We start from the raw sequence: 27,788 nt of genomic DNA, 5'->3' as shown, positions 1-27,788 counted from the left end.
ATCCTGAGATAACGGTACAGATGAATATAACTGACTCATGGCCTTTCTGGTCTAGTATTAAACAGTCTATGGACTTGTAGTTATAGGGACCGGTGGGGCAATTCTTTGGTAATCGGCCTGCCGACAGTAATACGCCTTAGTGTGTGATGAGAGTGTTAAGGGGTTTTCATTAGTACTAATGCACTAAAGCAGTAATGTGAAGGACTTGCATGCTTTTATTACACATTATTTGACCCAATTCTTAATATTATTTCCTCTGGCAAGGCTATAAAAATCCTACTGGCACTGGCTGAACACGAATGTAGTTTACTGAACACTTTAGGACACAGTTGTAGTGGATTTAGTGATGCTAATAAACGAAACACTGTGATTTCGCCCCATGAGAAATTACAGCTTCGCGAAGCGGATGAGCCCTGGATGAGCCCTCCCGGCCGCCGTAGTCTGCTGCCAGAGAGCAGCATGGAGGCGCTCAGTGCCGAGCCGAGCCGAGCCGAGCCGAGCTGAGAAGCTGGTAAACACGGAGAAGTCGTGAGTGGTTATAGGATGTAGGTCATAACTGAGATGTACAAAGAGGTTCATATGGAGGTTACGGGCGATTAAAGCGCTTGTTTTGACTGAATCTGCAGTTTTTTAGGGAAAGAGTCCGGGAGTGTGTCATGGCCGGAACCTGCGAGTCCGAGAGGCGGTTCAGGTTCGTGGTTGTTGGCGGGGGCATCGCTGGAGTGACCTGTGCAGAGCAGGTGAGGTTAGGGGCTTGGCTTGGCTTTGCTTTGGTCTACAGTACACCCCCCCCCCCCCTCTCCATCCCCCCTGCACTGCTCCTAACGCTTGGCGATATGATACACAATGTGTCCAAAAGTTTGTGGACACCCCCTTCTAATGAATGCATTCAGCTACTTGAATATGCACCAATTGCTGACATAGATGTGCAGTACGTACACACACACACACACACACACACACACACAACGCTTGTCTAGTATACATGGCCCTATTGGCACCATGCTGCCTAATGCCAGGTGTGGGCTAGAGGGGTATAAAGCCCCCCCAGCACTGAGCTGTGGAGCTGGTGTTGATGATGGCTGGAGCTGCATCTGATACTTTTGGGGTTGAGTTGGGTAGTTGGGGATGATGAGGAACATCCTGACCTCACTAACGTTCTTGTCCTTGAAGGAAATCTCCAAAATCTAGTAGAAAGCCAACATCCCTGGACAGTAGAGGCAGTTATTCCAACTAAACCAATTTAAAACCCTTGACTTTGGAAGCAACATTGAATGAAGCAGGTGTCTCAATACTTTTGTCCAGTTGGTGTCACTAAACACAGTGTCGCTAAACACAGCCATTAGAAATGATCAACATGGGACAGATCCCTGCTGAGAAATCCAGCTCAGGCCCAGGATTTGCTGGCAGCTGGTTTCACATGGTCTTAGCTGGTCATTGATGGTCAAGGAGGTTGAAAAAGCTGCTCATTCAGGTGACAACATACAATGTACCCTTAAAATAAGCTGATTTGCCAGTTTAGCTCCTGCATCCAGCATAGTGTGTGTTTTCATATGAGTTTGATGGACTAGCAGGTCTATCAGCTTGACCAAGCTGGTAAAGCTGGTCATATCGGTGGAACAACACAGTCAGGCTGGTCAGGTTGGTCAACAAGCATGGTCATACTGGTAGACCAATTATACAATCAAACTCAGTGCTGTCGAGAACTAAGCTGGTCAGCCAACTTAACCAGCTTGCGCTGGCCAGTTTGAACAGTATGTAAAGCCGGTATTTGGTGTGTTGTATTGTACTCTGGAAGGACAGAGCCGGGTTTTCCAGAAGCATCTTATCATCAATAGGTGGTTGTTAAATGGTGGAGTGAGCACCGCCCTGAACCCTGTCTCTAGAAGGTGTCTAGAAGATCTTCACAGTAAAGCTGCTTTGGGAATCTAGGAGATGCTGAGCAGCAAACACTACATTTTACTACATTTGTGCCCCTATAGAAATACTCATACTGTCTCTGTGATGCTGATCCAGGTAGATCCGGTCTCAGGTAGATGACTGTAGTTTAAAAAGGTGGATGTATTTTACATGAGTACTTTCTAGATGTCATCAACGACCCACAATCCCACTCCCAGGCTCTCTAGTGACTCCGTGTCTTCTAGAAGTATTGAAGATGCTCATGATGTTCTCAGAGAAGTGTCTTGTGAGGTAAACTGTCTGTGTGTTCATGTGTTCTCTGTTCCTGACCAGCTCGCCTCGCAGTTCCCCTCTGATGGCGTGGCTCTGCTGACCGCTGCTCCTCTGGTGAAGACTGTGACGAATTTCAGACAGGTTGGTGGTGAACTGCAAACTCTCCGTCTCTGAGTCGCACATTTGAAGGGTTTGGTTTAAAGGAGAAGCTCAGTGGTTTTCCATACAGTCTAACCAGGGTAGTCCCACTTTACCAGCCAGCCCTGGCCGAGACAGCAGTTACGCTGATGAGCTTTTATTAAAGATTTTATTAAGACGTCTAAAGATTTTAAGCCAAAATAACTTCCCATAGACGTCAGTGAAACACAGAACAGTGTTTCCCACCCGTGCTTTATAAACACACATTTCACAAAAGACAAAAAAGAATGACATAATGGCAATGGCTGAATATATGACTGAATTGCCAAATGAATGAACGAATGAATGAATGACTGAATCACTGAATGATCGAATAAATGAATCACTGAATGAACAAATGACTGATTGAATCACTGAATGACTGACTGACTGACTGAATGAATGAATGAATGACTCACTGAATGAATCACTGAATGAATCACTGAATGAATCACTGAATGAATCACTGAATGAATCACTGAATGAATCACTGAATCCCTGATTGGTCAAATAAACGATTGACTGAATGACCGAATGAATGAACAAATGACTGACTGAATGACTGAATGAATCACTGGATGAATGACTGAATGACTGACTGAATAATTAAATGACTGAATGGCTGAACGACCAAATAAACGAATGACTGAATGAATGAATGGCCGAATTAATGACTGATTGACTGAATGAATGACTGAACGGCCAAATGAATGACTGAATTAATGACTGAATGATAGAATTAATAAAGAAATCAATTAATAATTAACTGAATTCATTTAATGAATCTAAGAATGATTGTTGGTAGAATGAATAGATAAATACTTTACTGCAGTAATTAAAATAATTACTGAATGAATAAATTACTGAATAATTTATAGAATTAAGGAACAATGGAATGAATGTATGACTGAATCAATGACTGACTGAATCAGTGACTTAATAGATGAACGACTGTCTTACTCACTGAATGAATGAGGGAAATGTTGTAGTATTCAAATAAAAAGGCCCTAAGAATCATAACCATTTATCTGAAGGTTTCAAAGACCTTGGAGGACTTCAGTGTGGAAGAGCAGCCATCCAGCATTTTGGAGGAGAAGTATCCGAATCTGAAAGTCTTTCAGTCTGCAGTCAAAGTCCTTCACGCAAAGCAGCATGTGAGTCACAGCTAGACCTACCCGACTACACCGGAGCAGGAGAGTGATGAGAGTAGAATGGCTTAGTGATGCTGTCCTTGTGTTTCAGAGGCTGCAGACTGAGAGCGGGCAGATATTTCACTACGAGAAGCTGTGTCTGTGTAGCGGCGGCAGGCCCAAACTCCTCATCCAGGATAACCCTAACGTACTGGGCATACGAGACACAGACAGTGCTCAGGTACGGTGTGGCTGCTGAGTGGAAATGCTCAACAAGACATTGTCAGTCACATGTTTTCAGACTTGCTGAACGATCTCTCTGCTTTTTACAGGACTTTCAGAAGCACTTATCAAAAGCCAAGCGCATGTTAGTAGTTGGAAATGGAGGAATTGCCCTGGAACTGGTGTAAGTATCCGCAGTCAGACTCAGTTTTCTGGACATTTTTCCAAAAACTATTTAATGCATCATGGAATTTCACATTTTACTATAGTGGGTAACAACACTATCTGTCCCTGGCTGGACAATCACACAGCACTCTACCAGTAGGAGTCCCAGAGCAAGACTCAAAACACTACATACATACTCATGTAACATGTGAACCATATATGTGTATCTACACACTAAATAGACAAAAGTATTGGGACACCTGCACATTCACAGTTTCTACTGAAATCAAGGGTATTTAAAACAGAGTGCCTTCTTCTGTTGTTGGAGTAACTCTCTACTGTCTAGGGAAGAAGGCTTTCTACTAGATTTTTGAGGAGCATTGCTCTAAGTATTTGATTGCAGTCAGTGACAAGAGAATTAGTGAGGCCGGGATGATGGATGATCCCTTCCCCAGTTGATCCCCAGCTGGAGCACCATCAGAGAACCAAGTTCCACTGCTCCATAAGCTCAGTGCTGTAAAGTGGGCATTACAGATTTGGAGTAAATACACCAAATACCCAGATGTGACTGGAGGAACTAGTTACATATTAGGGGAAATGGAAAAGGAACAGTGCCAAAGATTCTCTGAAATTGTGTGTTTAGGTACGAAGTGGAGGGCTGTGAAGTTATCTGGGCTATAAAGGACAAGGCCATAGGAAACACATTCTTTGATGCTGGAGCTGCCCAGTTCCTCATCCCCTCTCTGGAGGCGGACAAGCCAGAGAAAGCCCTGCCCTGCAAGAGAGCACGCTACACCACTGACAAAGCCACAACCTCTACAGAAGGTACGCAAAAAAGTTTACTGGAGCACAGAAGCACTGTGTGGCTCTAACTCTAGACTGTATCCATCTGTTTCTCTGCAGACTCTATTATTAGCCTCATTTCAGGAACCCCACAGGACTGACCACCATAGAGCAGCTATTATTTGGGTGGTATGTCATTCTCAGCACTGCAGTGACACTGACTGACAGGGTGGTGGTGGTGTGTTAGTAGCGTGTGTTGTGCTGCTGGTACGAGTGAATCAGACGCAGCAGTGCTGCTGGAGTGTTTAAACACTGTGTCTGTCCACTCACTGTCCACTCTCTATTAGACACTCCTACCTTGCAGATGTAATGAAATCAGAGCCAGAATCTGTTTGTGTTGGTCATCCTCTACTCTTTCATCAGTGCTCACATGTCTGCTGTATCTGATCCACTACTCGCACCAGAGCTACACACACTACTAACACACCACCAGCATGTCAGTCAGTGTCACTGCAGTGCTGAGAGTGACCCACCACCCAAATAACACCTACCTGCTCTGTGGTGGTCAGTCCTGTAGGGTCCTGAGCACTGAAGAACAGGGTGAAAGGAGGGTAATAACAGAGTCTGCAGAGAAACTGATGGATATGGTCTGGAGTTATAGAGCTACACAGTACTCCTATACGGTCAGTTGGGCTGATATAGTGGACAGTGAGTGTAGAAACAGTGTTATGACTGGCAACTGCATTGTGTTTCCTATCAGGATCAAAAGAGCTTGGTAGCGCCTTAGGACCTGACTGGCATGAGGGCATCAGCCTAAGAGGAACAGAAGAGGTGTGTGTGTGTGTGTTTATATGCTTGTGTTAAACATCACACTACTAGCGTCAGAAATTACACCTGTTACATTCTGAGTTGTGATCATGGGTCGTTGACCCGTTACTCATGTCTTGCTTTCCTTCACAGGTGTCCCACAAAGTCCATGTAGAATATGAGTGTGAGATTGAAAAAGTCTACTCCCAGCAAGACTTCATGCAGTCTCCACTGTACACACAGAGAACACAGGATTTAGGTCAGCAAAGAGCTTCTCTCTGTTTTTTTATAGCCTTGACAAAGGGTTGCCATATTTATCCAAATGACACAATGGGCATGTAGGCGTGAAGATGTGCTGGCTGTGCGCAGAATGTTGCACGTTATTACCTGAAGCAGCTGTTAACCGTTCATAAACAAAATAACATATATATACAGTGCCCTCCATAATTATTTGCACCCCTGGTTAAGATGTGTTCTTTAGCTTCTAATAAATTGAGTTTTTTTCTAAATAATATAGGACCACGATGGAAAAAAGAGTAAAATCCAACCTTTAACTTAAGTGAATTTATTCAGTAGGAAAAAAATCCCACATTAAGAACATCAAATCATGTGTGCCACAATTATTGGCACCCCAGATGTTAATACTTTGTACAACCCCCTTTTGCCAACAAAACAGCACCTAATCTTCTCTTCTAATGTTTCACAAGATGGGAGAATACAGATAGAGGGATCTTTGACCATTCCTCTTTGCACAATCTCTCTAAATCATCCAGCGACCTTGGTCTTCTCCTCTGCACTCTCCTCTTCAGCTCACCCCACAGGTTTTCAATGGGGTTGAGGTCTGGGGACTGAGATGGCCATGGGAGGAGCTTGATTCTGTGTGTGGTGAACCATTTCTGTGTAGATTTGGCCATATGTTTTGGGTCATTATCGACCCATCTTCAGCTTTTGGGCAGAAGCCACCAGATTTCTTTTTTAAATGTCCTGGTATTTCAAAGCATTCATGATGCCATGCACCCTAACAAGGTTCCCAGGGCCCTTGGAAGAGAAACAGGCCCACAGCATCACTGATCCTCCCCCATATTTCACAGTGGGCATGAGGTGCTTTTCTGCATACTCAGCTCTTTACGCCAGACCCACTTAGAGCATTTGTTGCCAAAAAGCTCTATCTTAGTTTCATCTGACCAAAGCACGCGGTCCCAGTTGAAGTTCCAGTACTGCTTAGCAAACTCCAAACGTTTGCGTTTATGATTGTGAGTGAGAAAAGGTTTTTTTCGTGCATGCCTCCCAAACAGCTTGTTGGCATGCAGATAGCGCCTGATGGTTGTTTTGGAGACTTTGTGACCCCAAGAAGTTACCATTTGTTGCAATTCTGTAACAGTGAGCTTTGGAGACCTTTTTATTTCTCTTATCATCCTCCTCACTGTGCGTGGTAGCAAAATAAACCTGCGTCCTCGTCCAGGCTTGTTTACCACTGTTCCAGTTGTTTTAAACTTAAATAATTCCTCTGACAGTAGATATGGACAGGTGGAGGTGAGTGGCTATTTTCTTGCAGCCATTGCCTGACTTGTGGAGGTCAACACACATCTGCCTTACTTGAATGGTATGTTCTTTTGTCTTTCCCATGTTGAAGAGAAATGGCCTCTGTGTCACGTCATATTTATACCCCAGGGAAACAGGAAGTTGTGAATTACTAATTAAATGTTCCTACATACTCTGATCAACTTTGTAAACTACTGTAGAATTGACAGAAATACTTTAATTACACATCTTAACCAGGGGTGCCAATAATTATGGAGGGCACTGTGTGTGTGTGTGTGTGTGTGTGTGTGTGTATATATATATATATATATATATATATATATATATATATATATATATATATATATATATACACTCACACACACTATATGCCCAAACACTTGTGGACATCCCTTCTAATGCTTAGTTGCTTTAATTTGCATCCATTGCTGACATGGATGTGCAAATGCACACACACAGCTTGTCTAGTCCCTGAACAGAAGTCTTGCCAATAGATTAGGACTCCCTTGAGCTGATCAGCATTAACATATTGGCACCATGGCTCACCCAAGGTGTGGGATGAGTTAGGGAGTTTGGTTACAGTTAATCCAACAAAAGCAGGACAAACTCTCCGATATAAATACCAAACAATAAATGCAGAGGTGTCCCAATACTTTTGTCTATATAGCATATATATATATGTGTTTAAGTAAACTGTCTCTACTGTTCAGGGAAAGCTGTCTACTAGATTTTGGAGAGTTGCTGTGAGGATTTGATTGCATTGAGCAACAAGGATGTTAGTGAGGTCAGGATGTTGAATGATCACCACCCACACACATTCACATCTGTGTGTTAATGGGTGCAATTTGAAGTTGAATGCATTCTTTAGATGGGTTGTCCACAAACATTTGGCCATTTAGTGTAAATAGTTCAGTTAAAGCAGAGCTTTCTTATTCTGAAAACAGCCTTGCTCTTTTTTCTTTTCTTTTTTTCTTCAGGGGTGTGGCCAGTTTATGCTCATTTAACCAATGGGAAGACGTATGGCTGTGACTTCATCGTCAGTGCCACAGGCGTGGTGCCCAACACCGACCCTTTTCTCCAAGGCAACAGTGTAAGGGTTTCATTTAATGAACTTTAATGAATCTGAATCGAAATCTGAGTCCACTGCTGATGTGTGTAGTGTTCAGTTTACCCCTTAACTCAAGGCTTATCACACACTAAAGTGTATTACTCACTACAGGGACTTCTGTACAAACTGGTGGGGCTGTTCTCTGGTAATAGAAGTTTGTAATAACACTTTCGGCCCACCAGCGCTGACCATAGGCTGTTTAAGGGGTGAAATTAAAGCCTTTTAGAGATGATGATGGAATGTGTGAAAGTAAAGAAAGAGCTGAAATGGGTCTTCTTGCAGTATTGTACATGCAGAGAGGAGGTTTCTTCTACAGATTAGGATTAAAATGGATATATTGGTTGTTGGATATATTAATTACATATCCAAAGTCATCTGAAGTTTCTACAGTAAAAACCCTCTTATTGCTGGGAGACAGGCCTATAAAGTTCATTAGCAGGGAGTCCACTAAAACATGCCTCCATGAGCAGGGTGGAGAAACACTGCTTTAGAAAGCTGTCTAAAGTTTAAATAATTGTCCCCTGCCATAGCTGGACTGGGATATAATGCAGTAAAATAGCCCCTTTCTCCTTGTTTTCCACCTCTCTGATTTCATTGGCTGACTCAGTGATCCCAGGTGAACCAGTTATCCCTTTACTGCTTCCTGAAGAAGTCTGTTAACAACACTTTTTTTTGTAACTAGTTTCAGCTAGCAGAGGATCGTGGTCTGAGGGTCAACGAGCACATGCAGACGTCTGAACCAGACGTGTATGCAGCTGGAGACGTGTGCACTGCAGGCTGGGAGCACAGCGCACTCTGGCAGCAGGTATAAGGAATCATTGGACAATAAATGAATCAATCAGATGTTCAGTAGTTACTTATTTATTAATAAAAAAATACAGAAAAATCTCTAAAGAACTGTTTAACGACTCACATAAGCATATCATATCAAAATCCCCGTCACCCAGTGTGGACATACAGTTAAAAGTCAAGGCGTCTCAGTGGTAGAGGATGCAGTGGTAGAGGATGCAATGACTGTGGCTCCCTCTTGTGGCAGATGCGTTTGTGGACGCAGGCGAGGCAGATGGGCTGGTACGCCGCACGCTGCATAGCAGCTGATGTGTTGGGTGAAGACATCGAGCTGGACTTCTGCTTTGAACTCTTCTCACACATCACCAAGTTCTTCAATTACAAGGTGATGCTCTCTGCTGTTCTGCATCACATTTTCACACATCCCATGGTTTTATTCTTTCCTTTTCCCTTCTGAGACTTCAGTTATTAGGGATCAGAAAGATGATGGCACTGGAGCTGATCAAGCCATATTACACACACACACAAATATATATGTGTGGTAACTGTCACGCAAAAACTGTTTTCCACTTTTTTGACACCGTGTGAATCTGGCAGTTGTTCTTTACATGGTGTCAGAATTTCATGATGAATGGACCAATAGAAATGCTCCAAATTTTTTTTTTTTTTTTTTTTACATTGTCTTCAATTGGAAGTTAGGACATTTTTACTTATACAAATAGTTACTATTTTGGAGATACAAGTTTTTTTGCTACTAATCTTTAAGTGTTTTGAATTTAGCCACCTTTTAAATCAGGGGCAGTGATGGCTCAGCGGTTAGAGCGCTGAGAGGCTACCCTCTCTGCTCCCCGGGCGCTGGAGTTGGCTGCCCACTGCTCCAGAGCGTATGTACTCACTGCCCCAAGTTTGTGTGTGTGTGTGTGTGTGTGTGTGTGTGTGTGTGTGTGTGTGTGTGTGTGTGTGTGTGTGTGTGTGTGAGATTTGAACATATGACATCAGTCTCCTTAGTAATCAAAGTTAGGTGAAATGACCTCCTCACGTCACAGTATTTAACATACAGAACATCGTTGTCACTATAATGCTGCATCTGCGTCCATATAATCGCTGCTGGACGAAAACCTTGTATCTACAAAATGGCAACCTTATAGGAGAAGCAAAACAACCTTCTTAACTTTCAGTGAAAGTCTGTGTAAGAAGGAGCATTTCTATTGGTCCATTCAACATGAACGTCTACCAGAATTTAACAAACTGCCAGATTCACGTTGTGTCGAACAGTGAGAAACTGCAGAAATGGAGAAACTAGGTTTTTACATGACTTTGTGTATGTGTGTATGCTCTCTGGATGTTCTGTCCTGCAGGTGGTGCTGTTGGGGAAGTTTAATGCACAGGGCCTGGGCTCAGATCATGAGCTGCTAGTGCGCTGCACTAAAGGTCAGGAGTACGTGAAGGTGGTGCTGAGCGGTGGCCGCATGATGGGGGCAGTCCTGATCGGAGAGACAGACTTGGAGGAGACGTTTGAAAACCTCATCCTCAACCAGATGGACCTGTCCGCGTACGGCGAGGAGCTCCTGAACCCGAACATCGATATAGAGGACTACTTTGACTGATCGCGGCGGCTTCTGTAAGAGCAAGAATGGTGAATAATTACACGAGGAGGAAAGCCTCTCAAACAGATTCGGTGCAAAGATGACTTTAGGGATGTTTAATTAAGAGGAAATAAGCACCTTCTCAGGTTTGGAGTTTTATTTTGTCTATTAGATGACATTACTGAGACCTTCTAATCACATGACCGTAGCTGTAATAAATAATTTAATAATTAGTGATTGCCGTTAGTGTTGTCTAGCGTGGCGCATTTTTTATTTATTCTCCAGAATTTTTTGTTCTTTAATTTATCCCGCAGTTTTTCAAGATATTGACACTCCGAAATGTTCTGTCTGATTGGAAACAGTGTGCTTAGCAACCACCTAGCAACCATATATAGCATCCACCTGGGATACCACAGAGACTGCTTAGCAGCACCATAGCAACCACATTAAACAGCACAGCAGCCACCTAGAATATCTCTGCAACCATTTAGCAACAGCATACCTTGGGACAGAGCAACCCCATAGCAACTGCCTTTATATTGCTTATGCTGTGGAACCACTGCATTTTCTTTAGGAATTGCTCTTTTCTGGTATCATATTTTTATATGTTTTGTTAAAATGGGAAAAAAAGGCACCGGAAAAAGGTCCTGAAACTCAATTCAGTGGGTCAATTCCCACTAGCTGTTTGGTTATTAAATTAATTACTATTTAATTATCTTCTTGACCAGCTGCTGGATTTTTTGTTAAGTAACTAACTGAATGATTCTTTCCTGCTTCATTAAACGTCTGCTACGTTGGAGAGTGCTTTTCTATAGTTTATATTATATTTAGCTCCCTCTAGGGGTTCATACAAGGGTTTAATAGTAAAGATATTTGCAAATATTTAATCTAAAAAAAAAAAAAGTATTTATCTGAATGTTTAAACCAGTCTGAGACCCCCTGGATGAAGCTGAATAACTAAAATATTCCTAAATTCTCTAAACAATATGAAAATGAGAAAACAAAATATTACAGTTGCTTGTAAGATACTAAAAGTGAGAATTATATGAAACACATTATATGAAAAATAAATCACATTTTGAAAACTGATAATTAGTCTAATCAAACTAGGATAAGGTAATATCAGTGACTGTAGAAAAACATGAATGCTGTGGTCCAATTCCTTTTCATTCTATATGAATGAAGCCAAAGCTGTTAGCCATGTTGTCAAGTTTGCAACCAGAGTCTGCGCGGTAGAGACCAGACACCGAGCCAGACTCACCTACTCATTAGGGAGACTCGCCCTTTTCTCCCAGACCAAGTGTGTCTCAGACCACCTTCATTGAGCTTCCAGCACAGAAGCAGAGCGGATTTTCTTCCCGGATTCCCAGTTTGTCCAGTAAGTGGACGCTCCAACAGTAAAAGTTCCACTACAAATCAGCTACTCCATGAAAAGAACAGAAAGGATGCCATCCAGGTCCTGCAGACAACCGACCTCTTCCAGCCAAGGCTGTCAATCACTTTCTAAGTGTAACTCCGCCTTCTTATGACATAGCAGAGTAATGGTTACCAAACTGATTTCTGGGGAAAATAAAATAGTGGGAAAACTAACTGTTGGACTTTGGAGATGGAAAGACCGTGTAGAGGAGAGAAATGAGATGGAGAATGGGCTGTTCTGTCATTAAACCTACAGGGATGGGCGGAGCTACACAAAAAACTGCACTAGGCATATTTACTGGGATAAACAGCAGTGCCAATGATGAGTATTAGTGAGGTCAGGATGTTGGATGATCGTCACCCTCACTCAATCCAGAAGTATTGGATGGAACATCATCCATCATTCCAGATAACCCAGTTCCACAGCTCATTACTGGCGGCTTTATACCCCTAGTATAAAAAGGTGTCCACAAACAGGCCAGCCACGCCGAGAAGGATTCACCAAGGCTCCTAAGGTTCTCAACCTGTAGATAACTGCTCTCGCTGAGACAGGCTGGATAGCTTTAGGTGGCTAATTAGGTTTTGATTGGCAAGCCTCTCTGACTGGAACGGAGCGAGACACAGCTACATTGATAGTTGTGTTAAAGGTTTTTGGGCAGAAACAAGTCTGACCTGTCACTGGTCAGAATACTGCTGACACAAGCAGTTCTAGTTTCCACTAATCATGGACAACTATTGCTAATAATATGGGTTAATAACTGATGCAGTATACATTTTGACCTTATTTTGCATTGGGTGAAGACACTAAATTTAGAACATCCACATGTCTGCTCTTGACATTTTGAGGAGGGGAAACCAACACCAGAACGTCCTGACCCAGAGAAATGGTTCAGATAGGAAGCTCCGGATGCATTCTGGCTCTTAGGCCGGCTCTTAGGCCAACATCTCACCTGACAGCCTAATGCTTCAGGTGAGAACTTACTCCGGAGCACCGGAGTTCCCCTTCCATAAAATAGTCAAATGGTTGGTTTGATGTTTTACGATTAGCACTTTCAGCCATAGATGCAGGTCATCTTCTTAGGAAGGCAGTGGAGATAAGTTAAATGGTGCCCCACAACACTCTCTTATCGGTGTGTGCTGTGTTGGAAAACTAGTTAACTAGTTAGCTCTGCTCTAACTAGCTCTAATTAACACTAAACAGACTGTTGGGATGTTGGTTTAGCTAGGCTAGCTGCTACTTTATGTGCAGTGTCCACAGCAGAAGCACATTGTTTGAATACGATGCGAACGCAAACCATTTGATACGAAATTACACAAAATTAGAAGAAACAAGCTCTAGAAAAAGTGGGCGTGGCGGAATAAGGTGAATACAGTACTGTGCAGATGTTTTAGGCACCTAAGTGAATTGTTGAAGGCCATGCAGATAAACATAAATCCAGTGAAAATGAGAAACAAGAGCTTCTCATTCTGAAGAAAGAAAGTAGGTGAGATCTTTTCGGTGAGCTAGTCTGAAGAACAGAGCTCGGTTCCTCCAGGTTTCTCCTGGACGCCCCCCCAGTCCAGCCAGCACAGCTTGGAGGATGTGTTCAACTCCATCATCATCAGCAGCAGCTCACCTGATTTACCATCATTAAGCCCTGATTTACCACCAAACCAGGTGTTGAAGAAGGAGAACTCTGAATAACATACCTATACCTTTGCACAGTACTGTATATTTAGTGTCCTCAAGAGAAAGATGTCCCAGATTTTCCCAGACTTCTAAGACTGCTATTTAATACCTGTGAGGAAATTAGCTACCCAGTCACCTGCCATACTCAAGCACATACTCCGGATATATCTGGTTGGAGTCAAAGATAACAAAAATCTTAGGGCACAATTCGTCGTCCACACAGCTGTCATGTACGTTTTCCTTTTTGTCTCCATCCGGTTTGCAGAAATCTCGATGTCCCAGTGTATACTTCCCAACAGTCACCCGTGCGAGGAACATTATTGGGAAGGCATTAGCTCTTACGCCGTCTCGGCTGCTGTACTTTTCAGCATAGGATGCGTATTTTGCAAAGTAAGTCCCTGGGAGAGAAAAGCACATCTCCTATAATCTGATCTGAAATCAGGGGTCATTTTCTTTGTAATGTAAGCACAGGTCTTCCACACCCACCTTTACCATAGACATGTGCTTTCCTCCTTTGGTCAGGAAGGTTGCAGTCAAAATTGTACATGCAAATGGTGTGCATGTTGTCTCGGCTCGTGCCGTGAAAGAGCATCTCTTCTTCGATCTCAGATCGACCCTTTAACCTCATCAGCTGCTTCTTTTTCCTGAGGAGAACCCGACACACTTTAGTCCCCGCTTTGACCTAAGATCACGTATAAAGCTAATTAAACAAGAGGCGGCACTGATGGAAATGACACGTAAATGTGACAGAATAAGACCGCTTACCTACAGTACAACTCCCAGAGGTCCACATTCTGTATTCTGTAGATGTTCTTAATAGGTTTGTGCAGTAAACCAGTTTCACAAGCGTATTTCTCCACTTCCTTGAACTCGTCTGTGTGATGCATCAGACAAAAACTCTAACGAAGAGGAAACAGCCTGTGATTTGTTGATTGCCAGTGTTCACGACATTGAGACATAGACATAGAGGGTAACACATTAAAGAACAGGGGGCTCCAAGTGGCTCAGCAGTCTAATGAGCTACCACTACGGCCCACACGAGACAGAATCCTGAGCCATGCTGCTTTGCCATCAGCGGCCAGAGTCTGAGAGAGCACAATTGGCTCAGTTGGTTGGAAGATTGCACTCTCTCCTCTCGCCACTCTTAAGCAATGTTGGAGTCTTTTAGCCGGTGCAGTCCTGGATCAGGAGACGTGTTAAATCCTTACCTTCCTAGTGTTGGACGCATTGCTAGTGCTAGGAGGAGCTACGAACAGGTGGGTTAAATGGCAGTGATTTGTATGTTGGCTAATTTTGTTCCTATTGTTGTCTAAAGATGAAAAAGTATTCACTGTGACAAATATGCAGTAATAAAGGCAATCCGGATGGGGCCATAGAGGTTCAGGGTTATGTGCTGTTTTAGCTTGGAATCACAGTTTTCAATGCTATAGGCAGTTTAAATGGTGCATGTCTGAACGATTCTAATGTGGTGCTGCTATTATACATTATACATACATGTTTTGAGATATTAGATTTGTTCAAAATGATGAACAGAGCTGTAGATGACTCTAAAATTACTCATATTTGAGAAATGTCAAATCTGGAGACAGAAAAGGTATCAAGAAAATTTGCTACATTTATTAATTAATAACTTCTTATATAATGAAATACTTCCAAATACCTTCTGGTGTGTGATTTGTATTGTTCCCATCTACACTTTTTAATAAGGTAATAGCAGCCATTATTAATATGTGATGCCAAACTTTTCCGTGGTTAAAAACTAACTCTAGGGTTGATTTCCATTATAAATGATATACCTGATAGGGTTTTTTAGGGTCCATTCTTTCCCAGTGAGCCGGCACAGAAGGAACCTGATCTTCACATTTACACCTGCAATACAATAACAGAAACACACTTTCACTTTCATTTCAAGTGAAACTCTTCAGGGTTTCCATTCATTCAGGAAGAGCCCAAACAAACCTCACATACACACACACATACATACAAAATCTGACCTTAACGTAGGCACAGTAGCAGAAAAACGCTTTATCCGTCTTGTCTGTCCTGTTGTTAAATCGGTCTTCTCGTTCTCTGATTTGGAAAAAAAAACAGAACAACTGACACAGAGCTTCCTGAAGTCTTAATACAAGCCACTGTTAGTTATTACTGTGAAATAAGGGCTTTCAGTGCTCACAACTACTTTCTTTCTTCAGAATGAGAAGCTCTTGTTTCTCATTTTCACTGGATTTATGTTTATCTGCATGGCCTTCAACACAATGAGGTGAGAAATCAAATGACCTGAGAAATCGATTCTGAAGCGGCCTCCTGCTGTAGTGAGGTCTAAAACTCCACGTGGGTTTTTCAGGTAATACCTCTCCAGTTCTGAGCTGGAGGGGGAGCTTTCTGGATCATCCTGTAAGAAGGATGCAACAGCCTTGATGAAGAACAAGGTGAAGAAGGAGGAGAAAGCAACAGTAAGCAGGAATGAAAGCATGTGTAAATGGGATAGTACCTCGATTCTGTGCCAAAAGCCACACTCCGCTTGATAGAACCAGAACCAAGGAGTGTCCGACGTGTCCATAGGTTCGACCTCAAAGTCCTCATAATCCACACCAGCAATCATGATGAAAGTTAAGTAACAGTAATGTTTACTTTACAAAATAGGACCTCACTGAAGATGTCATCTCACTGCTCTGCTAAAGGTGGTACAGGTTTGACGTGCCACAAGTGGAGAGGGTGGAGACAAAACTGGCACTCCTATTCTGACATCATTATGCTTGCGTAAGGGGGTGGTGTCCCCGCCTCTTGACATCTGCTGGAGTACTGGAGTCAACACACATTTCCCTAGACTCTGACTTAAGACACTTACAGCAGGTACACAGTGAGCCATCTTTGTTATAGATGTCTCTCTCTCTTTATATGGAAAAATACACTGCACTTTTATTGCACTGAAAGATTGCATTGACCTTCCTTCAGTCAAACGTAGTAGATCATTTCCATGTGAATAACATATCGTCGCTGTCACAGAAAATTGATTATTTTAATTATAATTTGCATATTATAATCCCCCCCCCCTTTTCCTCCCAATTTGGTACTGCCAGTTAACCAGCCCGTTCATAGCTCTCCCAACACTACGAGGTCATGGCTCCCCACCTGTTCGTAGCATTTCCAACACAAGGAGGGTAAGGACTTAACACGTTATCTTTGGTTAATGCGAAGTCAGACAATACCCCCTTTTTTTTTTAAACAGCATCACTGGGCAGCCGATACACTTTGGAGGCTCCACCGCACCAGCTAAGAGATGCCTGTGTTAATGCACAGCTAATTATGCTCTCTAGGACTCCTGGCACTGATGGCAAAGTGGCATGGCTCGGGATTCAAACTCACGACCCCTGGGTTACAGTACAAGCGCATTCCACCACTGAGCCACTTTTCGGAGCCTGCTTTTCGTCACGTCATGCTACCACCATCATGTTTGGCAGTTGCTTCGAGAGTTTGCTGGATATTCTCCTGAACCCACTGTAGAGTTCTTTGGGGAAATGCTGGCAGGACAACCACTCTGGGAAGGATTCATCAATTCTCCTAAGGTTCTCAATGGCTCTCACTGATGCTCTAAACTCTTAGAAAACTGTTTCCAGGCTGATATATGTTAACATTTACATTGTGTCAACATTTAATGATGAATGGACCAATAGAAAAGAGTCAATCTTAGCCCTAAAGAAGCTGCATTTGTCAATGCAAATGTCTGGAACATTTGTACGGGAAATCGTTATCCGTCCTTTTCCTGCCAGCCCCTAGTACAAAACCTGGGAAATGCCTGAGTGAGCCCATATGTGAATAGAGCAGATCCTTTTCCGAAGAATTTAAAGTGAGTGTGTTGATGACATCATTATGGAGGAGTCCATCGCCTCGTTCAACATCTTTGTGTCCTGTAAACAAAACACTGCTATCTCTGCAGTGTACCGTTTGCGTCATATCGTGGGCTAAACAGGTGCCCACTCTTGCTTAAACCACGCAGAACATTTCCTGCAGTGAGAACTCATCGCACACTGAAAATCCCCGGCTGTACAACACGTGTGAATGGTTAACTCCGGATTTGCTAGTAAAGAGGATAGAGGACTCCGAGGACTTTGGGCTGGAGGTCAGGCGGCTTCTGTTTATGGTAGGAGCCAGTCCCTGCACTCTAGTAAGTGGAGCCAGGAATGAGGGAGATGATGGGGGGTAAAAGTGACGGGGTGGTAGAGGGTTGTGGGAGACTTGTCAAAGACATGTGAACAAGGTAGAGATGGTATTTATAGGACGTTTGCTTAGGAGGAGGGACTTCAGACATGATCTTCCTCTTAAATATTTGTTATTTCATAACATCACCAATGTCCGGACCTGGTTTTCCGAACATTTTCCGAAGCTCATACGTGAAAAACGGCTACTGACTTCCTTTGAAAGTCAAAAGTTGACATTTTTGAGATATTTGCTGAAGTTTCACTTCAGTTTACTTACTCAATAGTAATAGTTGTTGTAACTATTGATATTACTCAAATGGAAATGATGTACACATTTAAGTCAAGTCAGTTCAATGCTCTACTGTTTTCCAGTGGGCACACAGACACGCCATCTGAAATTAACCCCCCACGCACAGTCAGACAATAGATTTCTCTAATATACACACATATAGATATTTACAGACCATACAGTGTAAATCATTATACACAGTATTAACATTTGTGGGAGTGCATGCTGATATGTGTAATGTGGTTTTGGGTTCGGAACTGCGTTTTAAAAGAACGGTCACTGGCCATTAACAGAAGTTTTCTATTTTGGTTGAAGAAACTCGGACTCTTGTTTTCTAACCCGCTCCCGGCAGCGCCGGGCTAGTCCAACCGTTTGATGCTAGAAACCACCTACAGTAAAGCACATGGTGAGTCAAGTACAGTAGTTACTAAAGGACTTGCTGCTGTTGACTAGCGTAGGACGCGGACGTGGGATGGTGGAATTCCTACTGAAATCACTTGTGAAATGATGGGGAACCTTAGCTACTCTTGTGATCTGTGGGACTACTTGGCATGAGGTAGAATTGCAGTGAGGTAGATAAATGAAATAAATAAATTAATATAAATAAATAAATAAATACTTAAAAAAAAACGTTTGTGCGGATGGGACGAATACATAGAGCGAATGGACAGGAGCTTCGTACACGTGAACTGGACGTACTAGGACACACTAGGCAAGTCTGAGCGACTGTGCAGTCCGTTGTCTGATTATGCCCTTTCGTCAAAGGCACGCGCCACGTCCGCGGTACACGCCTTCACTTTGGCACTGTTTCATAGGAAAGGCATGGCTGTTCAGGTCAGGACTCCACACGGCATCCGAGTAGTTCAGCACGTTTAATGGAACCACCGACCAACTGCCGTCATTGATTAAGACTAGGAAACTAACGGTCTTGTCCGTCTCCTTTGACGTCAGTAAAATTCGATAAGGTACTCCGGGTAAATCTGGTTGCTGTCAAAGATCACAAAGATCTTGGGGTTGACCATGTCGTCCACACAGCTGTCAAAGAAGTTGGCGATGCTCAAGTCTTTGGATGGCGGCCGGCAGAAGTGAGGATGTCCCACTGTGTACTCCCCCACCAGCACCCGCGCCAGGAACATGCACTTGTAGGGCGGCTCGCTCTGGAAGATGGGCGGAGCCAGGCCGTGTCTCTGCAGAGTGAAGTTATGCTTGCTGGTCGAGTGGCAGAACTTGCTGGAGTACTTGGCATCACGAGCGAAATAGCTTCCTGTGGAGAAACAGAGAACTTTCAATATCAGATACACTGAGTGTGGCTTGTCGCCCAGGCCATTTTATCAGAAACACCTACCATATAGGTAAACGTCTGCCCTGTCCATCAGTGGAAAGCATTATCACAGGACCCCCACTGACCAGACATCATTTTGGTGCACGCGTGGCAGTGCTAAATTAATCACATTCATTTATTGCCATCAGCAACCGGAGTCCCATTGAGCACAATTGGCCAATTGGCGTTGCTCTATCAGGAGTGGGATAATGGCGCTTCCTCCCCACATCACTCCTAGTGTGAAGTTGGTCAGCACAGGCGTCGAAAAGAGGCGATGCCTGCCTTCACATGTGTCGGGGAGATGTGTGCTAGTCTTGACCCTTTGGGTTGGAGGCACTGCTACTGATAAACAGGGACTGGGTAATTGGCCTAATTGGAATTCCAAATTGCCCTAATTACTCTTAAGTGATGTTGGCCAGCACAGGCGTCTGTTAGCTGGTGCGGTGGAGCTGGGGACCCGGCGAAATGCCACACTGGCCAAATTGGCAGCAGCTCAAAAAGAGGTGGTGGTTGACTTTGCATGTACTTGACATGTCTTAAGCCCTTACCCTCCAAATGTCAGGAGCATTGCTACTGTTAGGGGGGGTTATGAACGGGCAGGATTTTGTCAATATGTTAATACAGCATACACTGTACAAAAGTTATGACACACAGTATATGTTATATATGTTTTTCTATATATTATATTCAGCTAATAAATAGAAAATGTGGTGTAAAATATGCAAAGCTGATGTATTTCTACTGTTTGATTTAAACGGGGGTGCACAAACAGTTGTACTTTATGAGAATAAAAGGAAAAAAACAACAGACCTTTGCCATAAACGTCCCCATGGCTTCCTGTAAGCCTCCAGTCAAAGTTGTATGTGCATATAGCCTGGATGTTACTGTGGCCCGTCCCATGAAACAGCATCCGTTCATCGATGTCTATAACACGCTTTATCTTTCTCAGCTGAGCCTTTTTCCTTTAGCAAAATATAAATAATAAAAAAAGAAAACAGGGGAAGTGAAGTGACCTCACACATAATTAATGTATAATTATTTATTATATATGATTTGTTACACACTGTTTCAGAATAGTTCATTAATCTAAAAATATTTTAATAAATGTACACTATCTGGACAAAAGTATTGGGACACCTGCTCATTCATTGTCATTTGGTATTTAAAAAAAAAGAGTTTATCCTGCTTTTGTTGGAGTAACTGTCTTTACTGTTCAGGAAAGGGTTACTAATAGATTTTGGAGCACTGCTGTGTAGATTTGATTGCATTAGGCTCTGGGCTATGCCAGGCATGGGCTCTAGCCCACACCTGGCATTAGGTATGGCACCAATAGGTTCATGTTTATCTGCTCCAGAGAGTCCTATTCTATTGTCAGTACTTCCCAACAGGGACTAGACAAGCTGTGTGTGTGTGTGTGTGTGTGTGTATACGTAGTGTGCATTTGCAGCAACTTAAAATAGCTAAATGTAGTTATTAGACGGGGTGTCCACAAACATTTGAGCAGTAGTGTACTTTATATCGCATCGCCTCACATTTCTTTTACTAGTTTAAACTATTTTTTACATCAGAGATGTGTACCTGCAGAAGAATTCCCATAGATCCAGGTTCTGTATTCTCTGGATGGATCTGATTGGTTGGCTCATGGTTCTCTCATACAGCCGTGCCACCTCCTTATACTCGAACGTGTCTCTGCACAGAGGGATGAGCTAATGGACAAAGACAAGGGGTCACATTAGAGGCGTGGTGGAGACAGTGATGCTTACTCATAAATTCTTAGTGTACAGGCACATATACACATGACAGAGATCCCTGTTTTCAATCATATGAAGCCAAGTTAGGGGCAGAGCCATTATTTAAAGGCACTTCTCTCAGCAATAAGAGAGACATGTGGGAAGACTGAACAGCCACTAAACACAATTAACTAGTGTTCTTACGTATTTGAAGTTCATTCTGCATCTTATGTTTATTTACTTGCTAGATAACCTAAATCCAACATCTCCAACAATCACAATCAAGCATCAGAAATGTTGAACTTGCAGTGACCTATAGCTAGTATTATTAACACCAATTATTTGAGAAATGTAATGGGCTGAATTTACTGGTGAGCACCAGTCTGAGAAATGTAATGGGCAGAATTTACTGGTGAGCACCAGTTTGAGAAATGTACTGGGCTGAATTTGCTGGTGAGCACCAGTTTGAAAAATGTAACGGACTGAATTTACTGGTGAGCACCAGTCTGAGAAATGTAATGGGCAGAATTTACTGCTGAGCACCAGTTTGAGAAATGTAATGGGCTGAATTTACTGGTGAGCACCAGTTTGAGAAATGTAATGGGCTGAATTTACTGGTGAGCACCAGTCTGAGAAATGTAAGGGGCTGAATTTACTGGTGAGCACCAGTTTGAGAAATGTAATGGGCTGAATTAACTGGTGAGCACCAGTCTGAGAAATGTAATGGGCAGAATTTACTGGTGAGCACCAGTCTGAGAAATGTAAGGGGCTGAATTTACTGGTGAGCACCAGTTTGAGAAATGTAATGGGCTGAATTAACTGGTGAGCACCAGTCTGAGAAATGTAATGGGCAGAATTTACTGGTGAGCACCAGTATAAGAAATGTAATGGGCAAAATTTACTGGTGAGCACCAGTTTGAGTAATGTAATGGGCTGAATTAACTGGTGAGCACCAGTCTGAGAAATGTAATGGGCTGAATTAACTGGTGAGCACCAGTCTGAGAAATGTAATGGGCAAAATTTACTGGTGAGCACCAGTTTGAGTAATGTAATGGGCTGAATTAACTGGTGAGCACCAGTCTGAGAAATGTAATGGGCAGAATTTACTGGTGAGCACCAGTATAAGAAATGTAATGGGCAAAATTTACTGGTGAGCACCAGTTTGAGTAATGTAATGGGCTGAATTAACTGGTGAGCACCAGTCTGAGAAATGTAATGGGCAGAATTTACTGGTGAGCACCAGTATAAGAAATGTAATGGGCAAAATTTACTGGTGAGCACCAGTTTGAGAAATGTAATGGGCTGAATTAACTGGTGAGCACCAGTCTGAGAAATGTAATGGGCAGAATTTACTGGTGAGCACCAGTTTGAGTAATGTAATGGGCAGAATTTACTGGTGAGCACCAGTATAAGAAATGTAATGGGCAAAATTTACTGGTGAGCACCAGTTTGAGTAATGTAATGGGCTGAATTAACTGGTGAGCACCAGTCTGAGAAATGTAATGGGCAGAATTTACTGGTGAGCACCGGTATAAGAAATGTAATGGGCAAAATTTACTGGTGAGCACCAGTTTGAGAAATGTAATGGGCTGAATTTACTGGTGAGCACCAGTCTGAGAAATGTAATGGGCTGAATTTACTGGTGAGCACCAGTCTGAGAAATGTAATGGGCAGAATTTACTGGATTCAGAGCTTTATAGTTTGGTACCTGATATGGCTCGTCTGTGTTAACTCGTTCCCAGTGGCAGGGGACAGGGAGAGCCAGGTTATCGCATATGAATCTGAGCACAAATAAGAAAAATACATAAGCAATAAAGGAATACAGTACATGGAAAAGACCTTATTCCCAGGCTTTTGCTTTGCCTAAATCAAATTACCTAAATCCAGTAGCAGACTGCAGAGCCCTTTTGATTGGCCTCTGCTTTCCAGTTGTGACGTTGATTTGCTTCATAACTACAAAACAAAGGGGCAGAAGCAGTGTAAGTATTTCTCAGGCTAAATCATCCTTACAGTGTAGTCTGATCTCCCACCTGAAAAGTCTAATCTATAGGTATATTTGGGAGTGTAGAAATCCATGGAGCCATGCTGGTTCCTGTTGTAGTTCTGCTCGATCTGATCACTGGTCACAGAGCATCCTGCGCTGGGATCGATCTGCAGGGGGCATAAAAACACACCATAGTCGTTGAGCACACGAAGGATACTGAGTGTGTGTCTGCCCCAACTAACCAAGGATTGACCTCGTACTTCAAACATATGCCACACTCCACACTCGGCCAGGTAGAACCAGTGCCAGTTGGGTTCGGACGTGTCCATCTCCTCCTCGCCGGACTCCTCCTCAGGGCTCTTGGGGCTAAACATGGTGTTCTCCACATGCTGCTGCAGACACTTGTCACTTGCAGAGCAATGCATCTATGGAGAAGACATGGAAATCATTAACCACAGTAGCTCCAAAACAGCTGGTCCTGGTTTAACATCTGGAGGATCAATAGTACATTATGCTTCATAGCCATTGCACAGCAGCACATACTTTAGCCTCCACATTTAACCAATCTATGGCAGTGACCACACACACACACACACACACACACACACATTTAGAGCTGGATTAGTTGTGTGTTAGGTGTCTTGCTTAAGGGCACCTCAGCTGTGAATACAGAGGGAGATGAAAACACTGTACCATCACTCCCTTATCCTCCACCTTAACATGGTCCAGGGGCTCAAACCAGTGACCTTCTGATGCCAAGGCCGCTTCTCTAACCTTCAGGCCAACCTTCAGGCCAACCTTCAGGCCAACCTTCAAGGCCTATTTACAGTAAAATTGTCAAAGTCACATTAACACAGTTCTAACTGTAGTGTTTTCATGAAAGAGTCCAGGGGCTTGAACAAGCAACCTTCTGGTGCCAAGCCTGCTACATTAACCTTTAGACCACGTATCAACTTTGCTTAATCAGTTGTTCTAAATTTCTAAAAACACTGATGAAAAGCAAATCTCATAAAATGCGATCCTCCTAAGATGAAATAAGCAAAATTCTACATTTTTAAGATAACTCGAGCCCATAGTGAAGCCTGTCCAATAGGAACAGAGCTGAGTTCCTACTGGATCTTTAGGTCATCTGGCTGATAAAGCCCTGGTTTCTTATTTTAGGGTTTTTTTAGTGGTTGAACGGGCCAATAGAAATAGAAATGCTCCAAAGTTTTTACACTGACTTCCATTGAATATTTCGAAAGTTTTTTTTGTTGTTGTCTTGCTAATTCCTTCTCCTCTACTTGCCTTTTGGGATATGACAAGATGTTTGCACGACAGCTACGATACATGAACCCTCAAACCAACCCTTTATACATAAAAACCTCCCAGTAATAACTGTGTTTATGTGACTTTGGCCAACTACACTGTCATTGTGTACCATCAGGGCTCATCAGGGCTCATCAGGAGAGAGACACTCTCACTTGAGCCCATGGCTGAGGGTCTAAACCCGACCCTCTGCATAATACAGTGACTACTTTACAAACTTAAGACCTCAGATCTCAGCTGTTTACCAGCAATAGCAGCACATGCTTCATCTACAACCTTCACATTTGGGTGCAGGGTGACTAAACCCCCTTACTGTTCGGATTTGTATGCCAGCCTCGATGCTGTAAAGTCGCCTTTAGCTTGCTGTTAGTGCAATGATGGGTGATTATTGTCCAGTGCTGTGGACTGAAGGACGCTACAGTAACTACCATTACCTTATCCGGTGCGTTTTCGAGCCCCTTGGCAGGACTGGTTCAGCCTGTTATCTGTCCTGAAGTGCCAACACGGTCACCTCAATTTAGAGGCAGTAATGGCCAGATGCTGTCACTATCACGGTCATCCTCACTGCCATTACTAGAACCGTCACTCCCATTATAATTATGTCAGCTTTTCTTTCCTTTTCGCTTCGTTGTTATTGTTTATCTGTGGCTTCCGCGTACGTCACGCTGACGTCACGGCGACGCGCCATTACGCAATAGTACACATAGCTACAGTATTTCTATTTATACATAAAAAAATCGTGTTTCTAAAAAGGAAACTTCATCAATGCTCACTTACTTTATCAGTAAATATATTTATTTTGATTTATTTTTAGTCTACGCTTGTTCATTTTCTCCTCTGTACTATTTTGAGTTATAATCGACTCCTAATATTGTTTACATTGAGCTGTGTAATACATTTAAGCCTTTTTAACTATTTCATAAATGCATATCAATCAGCCAAGGCGTCTATCATATCTACACCAGTCTGCCATAACATTAAAACCACCCCCCTAATGTAGTGGATAGCCAAAATAGCTCTCAACAACACCTCTGAAGGTGTCCTGTGGTACCTGGCACCATCACAACATGAGCAGCAGGTGCTGTGTGTGTGTATGTAAGTCCTGGATGTCGTGAGGTGAGACCTCAGTGGATCACATCAATGAGCCTCGGGCGCCCATGACCCTGTCGCTGCTGCACCGGTGGTTCCATTCTTGGGGCACTTTTGGTGGGTACTGACCCCTGCAAAGCGGGAACACCACACCACAAGACTGATGATTCTTGTCAGAGTGGCTCGGATGTTTAAGCCTGGCCACACATCACCTTCAGGAACTGGCTAATATGTAGATCCCACCCCCTGACAGATGCCACTGTAATCAGACCACCAATGTTATGATTGTATTGCCTTAATCTGTTAGTGGTTATAATGTTGTGGCTGATTGTTATGGATATATGGATATATGGGGTCAGTTTAGGGTCTGCTGGGGTCAGATCAGGGTCAGCCATGCTACAGGTCCCCGTCTCTTCCTCCAGGGCCCAACAGTGGCAGCTTAGTAAGCCGGGTCTCGAACCCACAACCCACTGATCCCCACCCTTCCTTCTTCACCTAAATTATATTTAAATGATATCAAATTTATGGATATATGGATATATGGGGTCATTTTAGGGTCTGCTGGGGTCAGATCTGGGTCAGCCATGCTACAGGTCCCCGTCTCTTCCTCCAGGGCCCAACAGTGGCAGCTTAGTAAGCCGGGTCTCGAACCCACAACCCACTGATCCCCACCCTTCCTTCTTCACCTAAATTATATTTAAATGATCTCAAATTTGACCTGAAACTTCGTCAGGCTGTCTCAAATGCTCTGCAATCCTGAATTCCCTCTAGGAGGTGAAATACTCCAAACCAGCGAGCTGCCAAAGCATCGGAGACAGACCTGACACGCCCTCCTCGCAGATACTGTAACCCCTCCCATATTCAGACAAGACCCTCCCCCAAGCTAGGACTGGCTACTGGTTCATGCTCAGACGAACTACTGGCCAATCCTGGAGCCAGGGGTGGGGCTTGGCGTAAAACGGGTGGGAAAGCAAATAGGCGCCACTGGCCAGTACTAGTGAAAGGGGGCGGGGCTTGACGGAATACGCGTGGAGAACGGAGTGAGGCTCCCAGGCAGACTGTCAGTGCAACCCTCAGATCGACTAGAGCCTTGAGACCTCAGGCAACTTCACTCTCACACTTACAGGGAATAAGGAGGGAACATCTGGTGAGTCTGCACACTTTTTCCCATCCTGCTCTTCATTATTTTGCAGACAAGCAGTCGTTATTAATGACCTTTAATTACATCTGAAGGCTGTATTATGATTATTCTCATTATTATGATTATTATTATTATTACGTTTCAAGTTCAAGTTTCAGGTTTATTTGTCATCTGCACAACATGTCAGGACATTTATGCATTGAAATGCTTGAGCTGAGGCTCAGGTTGATGCTCTACAGGAGGACAAACTGTATACATACTAAACATATTAAAATAAAGTATAAAAATTATATTAAATAAATACAAAATATACACAAAATACAGAATATACAAAGACAGGAGGGATCTGTAGAAATTCTCTGATATGTACATTGTGAGACAGGTATAGTCTGAGAGAGAAATATGTATGTAAATATGAATATGTATGTTTATGTCTATTCCTGTTGTATAAAGTGACTGAGTGATGCTGTCCATAGCAGTGATATATATATATATATTATATACAGTTATTCAATTATTATTATTGCTTAAATGTTGATTGACATGTTTTTTGACACCTCTTCAAACTCTGCAATTAACGTATTATTCATTGTAATAATAAGTGATTTGTAGGGAATCTGCATGGGAAGTTATTTATGACCATTGTATTACACTCAACTCTTTTATTTATTTATTTATTTATTTGTTTGTTTATATATTTATTTAAATGGGATTATATTAGATTTTTAGGGGCACAGTGTTGTGGCAGTAGCATACACAGGGCATATCAAATTACAGGGACACTTGCAGACACAATTCTACGGTACACAGAGTGATCAGACCCAAGTCCAAGTTACCCTGTGAACAAACAGGGTTACAACATGCTGCTGACAGCACTGACATAATCGCTGTAATCATGTAAACCAGTCATTCTATGAGCCACGTGTCATTTAGTTTGATTAGATGTGTCTAAAAATGTGTCAATCAACATTTAAGCAATAATAATAATTGAATAATTGAATAATAATCAATAGTAAATTGGCATTTTCACATGCCTGTATTGACCAACATGACGTTTGCGTCTAAAATACCACCAAACCAGTCTTTATTTGTCTGTCAAACTTTATTTACTGCATTATCTGGATGTTCATGTTTACATAAATGATATTTATATATTTCAAG

The 27,788-nt window shown here is 42.8% G+C and overlaps 4 protein-coding genes across 7 annotated transcripts in view; 2 read left to right on the top strand and 2 right to left on the bottom strand.

Moving 5' to 3' along the window:
- The first annotated feature begins 441 nt into the window (after positions 1 to 441).
- pyroxd1 (pyridine nucleotide-disulphide oxidoreductase domain 1) lies at positions 442 to 10,714 on the top strand. Of its 4 annotated transcripts, none has more exons than XM_072674198.1 (13): positions 442 to 528; positions 627 to 740; positions 2,233 to 2,313; positions 3,384 to 3,503; positions 3,592 to 3,720; positions 3,812 to 3,885; positions 4,510 to 4,691; positions 5,410 to 5,480; positions 5,610 to 5,715; positions 7,976 to 8,088; positions 8,789 to 8,911; positions 9,143 to 9,280; positions 10,254 to 10,714. In XM_072674198.1, the coding sequence occupies exons 2-13, from the start codon at positions 657 to 659 to the stop codon at positions 10,500 to 10,502; spliced, it is 1,470 nt and encodes a 489-aa protein (XP_072530299.1). In that variant the 5' UTR covers positions 442 to 528; positions 627 to 656; the 3' UTR covers positions 10,503 to 10,714. The 4 variants fall into 4 exon arrangements, with proteins under 4 accessions (XP_072530299.1, XP_072530301.1, XP_072530298.1 ...); XM_072674200.1 differs by having other exon boundaries at positions 451 to 528; positions 635 to 740; XM_072674197.1 differs by having other exon boundaries at positions 455 to 545; positions 635 to 740.
- Positions 8,999 to 16,168, bottom strand: LOC140550291 (protein mono-ADP-ribosyltransferase PARP11-like). Its single transcript, XM_072674202.1, has 7 exons — positions 16,058 to 16,168; positions 15,844 to 15,958; positions 15,561 to 15,636; positions 15,363 to 15,435; positions 14,332 to 14,465; positions 14,053 to 14,210; positions 8,999 to 13,964 (listed from the first exon to the last, which is right to left on the bottom strand). The coding sequence occupies exons 1-7, from the start codon at positions 16,166 to 16,168 to the stop codon at positions 13,699 to 13,701; spliced, it is 933 nt and encodes a 310-aa protein (XP_072530303.1). The 3' UTR covers positions 8,999 to 13,698.
- Positions 16,169 to 16,170: 2 nt separating this feature from the next.
- On the bottom strand, positions 16,171 to 23,529 carry LOC140550290 (protein mono-ADP-ribosyltransferase PARP11-like). Its single transcript, XM_072674201.1, is given in 7 exon segments — positions 16,171 to 19,318; positions 20,186 to 20,337; positions 20,954 to 21,081; positions 22,814 to 22,886; positions 22,983 to 23,058; positions 23,136 to 23,256; positions 23,350 to 23,529. Coding segments are annotated over 7 exon segments (1,047 nt in total). The 3' UTR covers positions 16,171 to 19,001.
- Positions 23,530 to 26,571: 3,042 nt separating this feature from the next.
- The window catches only part of LOC140550287 (sodium- and chloride-dependent GABA transporter 2-like), a 37,510-nt gene continuing 36,293 nt past the window's right edge, over positions 26,572 to 27,788 (top strand). The window contains exon 1 of the mRNA XM_072674194.1: positions 26,572 to 26,633. The gene's annotated coding sequence lies outside the window, so the exon portion shown is untranslated. The remainder of the gene's footprint in view (positions 26,634 to 27,788) is intronic.

This window comes from Salminus brasiliensis, chromosome 2, assembly GCF_030463535.1.
Source record: "Salminus brasiliensis chromosome 2, fSalBra1.hap2, whole genome shotgun sequence".
Classification (NCBI taxonomy): domain Eukaryota; kingdom Metazoa; phylum Chordata; class Actinopteri; order Characiformes; family Bryconidae; genus Salminus; species Salminus brasiliensis.
Note: the sequence above shows the minus strand (reverse complement) of the source record. Positions and strands in the feature narration are given on the sequence as shown.